Source organism: Camellia sinensis, chromosome 8, assembly GCF_055761805.1.
Source record: "Camellia sinensis isolate YWXY chromosome 8, ASM5576180v1, whole genome shotgun sequence".
NCBI classification, from domain to species: domain Eukaryota; kingdom Viridiplantae; phylum Streptophyta; class Magnoliopsida; order Ericales; family Theaceae; genus Camellia; species Camellia sinensis.
In genome coordinates, this window is record NC_138968.1 from 175,989,763 (window position 1) to 175,993,830 (window position 4,068).

At 35.3% G+C, this 4,068-nt stretch overlaps 1 protein-coding gene across 4 annotated transcripts; it reads right to left on the reverse strand.

Moving 5' to 3' along the window:
• Positions 1-283: 283 nt before the first annotated feature.
• Positions 284-3,753, reverse strand: LOC114289701 (uncharacterized). 4 transcript variants are annotated; one of them, XR_003638693.2, is made up of 6 exons: positions 2,837-3,753; positions 2,585-2,755; positions 2,003-2,185; positions 1,786-1,887; positions 734-853; positions 284-580 (listed from the first exon to the last, which is right to left on the reverse strand). XR_003638693.2 is itself a non-coding variant. In XM_028233476.2 (6 exons), exons 1-5 carry the CDS (start codon positions 3,641-3,643, stop codon positions 750-752), a joined length of 1,362 nt encoding a protein of 453 aa, XP_028089277.2. In that variant the 5' UTR covers positions 3,644-3,753; the 3' UTR covers positions 284-580; positions 734-749. The 4 variants fall into 4 exon arrangements, 3 of the variants coding, with proteins under 3 accessions (XP_028089277.2, XP_028089276.2, XP_028089278.2); XM_028233476.2 differs by having other exon boundaries at positions 734-848; XM_028233475.2 differs by having other exon boundaries at positions 284-848.
• Positions 3,754-4,068: the final 315 nt, after the last annotated feature.

Below are 4,068 nucleotides of genomic sequence, written 5' to 3' on the forward strand. Positions count from 1 at the left end.
GTGACACAAGTGAAAATTCATGAGCACTATAACATGTGTGATAGACTCGAATGTAGGCAACACTTCCAATTGTGAGCAAAATATCTTTGGAGATGCCGATAACACATACTGAGAAAACAGTAGTTGGCCTATGAGGCTCCTTGCTTGGTCCAGGATGAATTTTTTTACCAGTAATCGCAACAACTCAATTGCAAAAACTCTGCCCAACCAACCAAGCTATCTTCTAATCAAACTTCATACCATGAATCAACCAGTTGGATTTGGAATGTACAACAAAAAAAAATTGGAACAAGTATTTAACTTGCATAAATAAACAACTAATATATGCAATCTTTTTCCTGAGGAAAATTTGCAAGGTTGATGCGGTTTTATAATATAAATCATCCCCTCATCGGAGGTTTGTGAGCAATGCATCAGACAATGGCCTCAACATAATAATCTTAATACTAGTATATCTAACACTTATTGTACCTACCAAACATTAGTAGTTATCTTACTGTACGTATCTAATTCCACGCTGCCTGCTGTGAACAGTACTTGCAAAGATGTTCAAAGAAAGATCATCTAGCTTCAAATGCACCTACAAATTACATGACATAAGAAACCACAAGCACCAAATGGTGCACATTGAATGAGTGAAGATCTAAAACAATGGTCAATCAATGATCTGTGAATAACAAGAATAATCTCACCAAGCAATCCATTGTTTTCCCTAAATATTTATTGCCACTACCTCTACAACTTCCTCGTCAATTCTCATCCCCGTTGTTATCCTTCAGATCATTAGCTACAATCTGTGTCTGATTGTTTTTCATGTTGTTTCCAGTACCATTGTCCTTGAAAGGTTCCTGCACTGCATATGTTGTTAGTTATGGTAAAAAACAAAATGTCAACCACCTAATAGCCAGTAACCACCTGTGAGAAAACTTATTAATCATATACAACATACATTAAAATTTCTCCCAACTTTCATCAGTATAAAAATGTCCCCCAGTACACAATTTCACTTTTTATCTTCTCTTCCCAAAAAGAAGAGAGTCATAAACATATGTCAGGAGCATTGTTGTCAAATCATGAATTGTGAATCATAAGTTTCACTTTATTTAATATAATATATTATTTTACAAACATATATATGTATAAAAAAAAAATACGCATATAGTGTTTTAAATGAAATAAAGATCAAAATAACTAAATTATATATACATATAAAGCCACATAAATTAATATAACAAATCAATTTCTCTTTCTTTCCTTCTTTTTCCTTGAGATATAGGCGAAAATGCCACCATTTCATGTATATTATGCAAACAAAGTAAATCACAAAATGAAACTGCATGTTTTACAGCAATTTCCGATGCGACAACACAATTCAAATTGAGTTTGTTGAAGCTTGTATCAAATTGTGAATCTCGTGATTCTAACAACAGTGGTCAAGAGTTATCATTTTCCAAAGACATAACATAACCAAGTTAGGCAATCTTCTTCATGTAATTACATTTATACATGATTGCACTGACTAGCATAAGCAAATCTTTCATCAGAAACATATAAGATAAATTAGATAATAGGTACAGCCATCAATTACCACTTTGGAACCTGTTTGGTTAATCAAGCAATTGTTTATTGTTATGGAATGAAATATTAGCAGTTATAAAAGGTGTTATAAGACTAGTATCCTAATTTCTTTCTTATTTTTTCTTGATAAGTACTCCTATTCTAAACAATTGAAAACAACCAACGAAGGAAAAATAAAATAAAATACATTGAGGACAGACATCTCACCAGACCATTAACCACTCCCTCTGTCTTCCCATCCACTACACTAGAATCCCCATTCTCAAGATTTTCCGTACATTCATTGGCATCACCAACCTTCAAAGAACTCTGCAATGCACAATAAGAAGAGATACAATTAATCCAATTCACTGTTTAAAATTAAAATATCACAAACCCAAAACTACATATCTACTGCTAAAAGTCATGAAAATAGTTAACTAACCACATAAAGCATCACATTATCACCATTAACACTTGACATTCCAGGAACACTAGAATTGTGCAAAACTCCCTCATGACCGACATTAGAGACCTCCTTCACAACCAGTTCACCATTATTAACATTCTCCACACTCGAATTTTGGTTAAGCATATGCAAATCCTCCATTCCAATCTCAGCATTGCCCTGTAATATTAATAATTTGGAGTCAATCTAGTAAATAATATATAAATAAATAATAGGATTTAGTTTTTAGAAATTAGAGAAATAGAATTAAGTTGAAATTAATTATTTTATGAATAATTTGATCTACTAGAGATTAGCCCATGAATAACTTGTGGAGAAAACAAATTTTAATGCTTAATACATACACCTCACATCTTTAACCAAGGGTCATTTTTTTTCTAACATGACATGTTAACCCGACACGATCACAACATGATACAATACAATAACATGAAAAAATTAACAAGTTAAGATTAGTGTTGAAAAAATTCTGACACAACCTGATATGATGCGACGTGAACATGATCAACATGACACAATGTCCACTCCTACTAAAAGTCATGAAAATAGCTAACCAACCTCGCAAAGCATCACATTATCACCATCAACATTCGAAATTCCAGGAACACTAGAATTGTGTAACTCTCCCTCCTGACCAACATTAGAGACCTCCTTCACAATCAGTTCACCATTATTAACATTTACCGAACCTGAATTCTGGTTAAGCATATGCAAATCCTCAGCATTGCCCTGTAATATTACAATTTAAGCTGATAAACGAAATTCAAATATGATTATGAGCAAAATTAATACACACGAATTGCTATTTACCTGAGACTCCCCAGATTTAGCCAAAGATCGACTGAGCGGATCGCCCAATGACAAAACAATAGTTGGAAGCCTGTCAATATTCCAACCAAGAACTTTACATATAACCTGAGCTAAAGCTCTGTGTGCTTGTTTCTTCTTCGTCTTTGCGATCGAAACCGAATGTTGAACTAGGGCAACACAACCCTTAAACCTCTTCCCAATCTTCTTCCCAATTCCTTCACACACCAAGCAACTAAAATCACCACCCTCACAATTCTTCTCATAAAACCCCCTCAATTCACCGTCCTCTGTGAACATCTTCATGAAAAAACTGTACTCCTCGTTCCCATCTTCGTCCATCAAATCATCATCATCACTATCATCGTCTTCTTCTCCATCACTGTCCTTCGCGGCGGCGAAGAACTCTTGCGATGCCTTCAAGGCCTTTTGCTGAGCTTGAGTCGCTGCGAATCGGGCTTGTTCATTGGCCGATGGCATACGGATGATCCGACCCAATTGGAGGTTGAGGACGGGCCAACCCGACGAAGAGGAGATCTCGGAGGGCGTTTTGCAGGGCCATTCGATGTCGGAGATCCAGGGTGGATCGGATTTGCCCTTTTTGCCTCTCTTGTGCTTCTTGTTCTTCTTCTTCTTTTTCTCTTTCTTGAATTGTGTGGGGTTGGAGAGATGGAGGTGGGTTGATGGGTTTTGGTGGTGGGTGAGATTAGGGTTAGGGTTAGGGTTAGGGTTTGTGGGGGGACCTAGGTGCCAGAGAGAGTGAAGGTAGAGGACCTCGTCTCTTAATCTCTGTTCGTAATATGGATCCATTTACAACTCAACTCAACTGAAACTAGGGTTTTGAAACTGCGAACCCCTGCTTCTTCCACTGATACATGAAATAAGAATAGTGCGTTTGTCGCAAAATTATTATTCGACCCTTGATGTTGCTATTAACTTTATGATAAATTACATTCACCCCCCTCGAAATTACAATTAATTTCATATATTTTTATATAATTACACTAATATCTCTTTAATATGGTTAAAGAAATCAAAACTAATAGTAATGTGGATAGACATTGAAATAAATAAAAATAATAAGATTTTTTTTTAAGGTCTCTGGTATTAAGATTTTATAACATAAAGAATATTCAATATTTTTATAATGTCTAAGGTCCCTCAAGATCGATTCAGAGAAATTTCAATTCAGAGAATTTCTCTGGACTTCTCAGAGAAATTCTCTCTAGATAAAT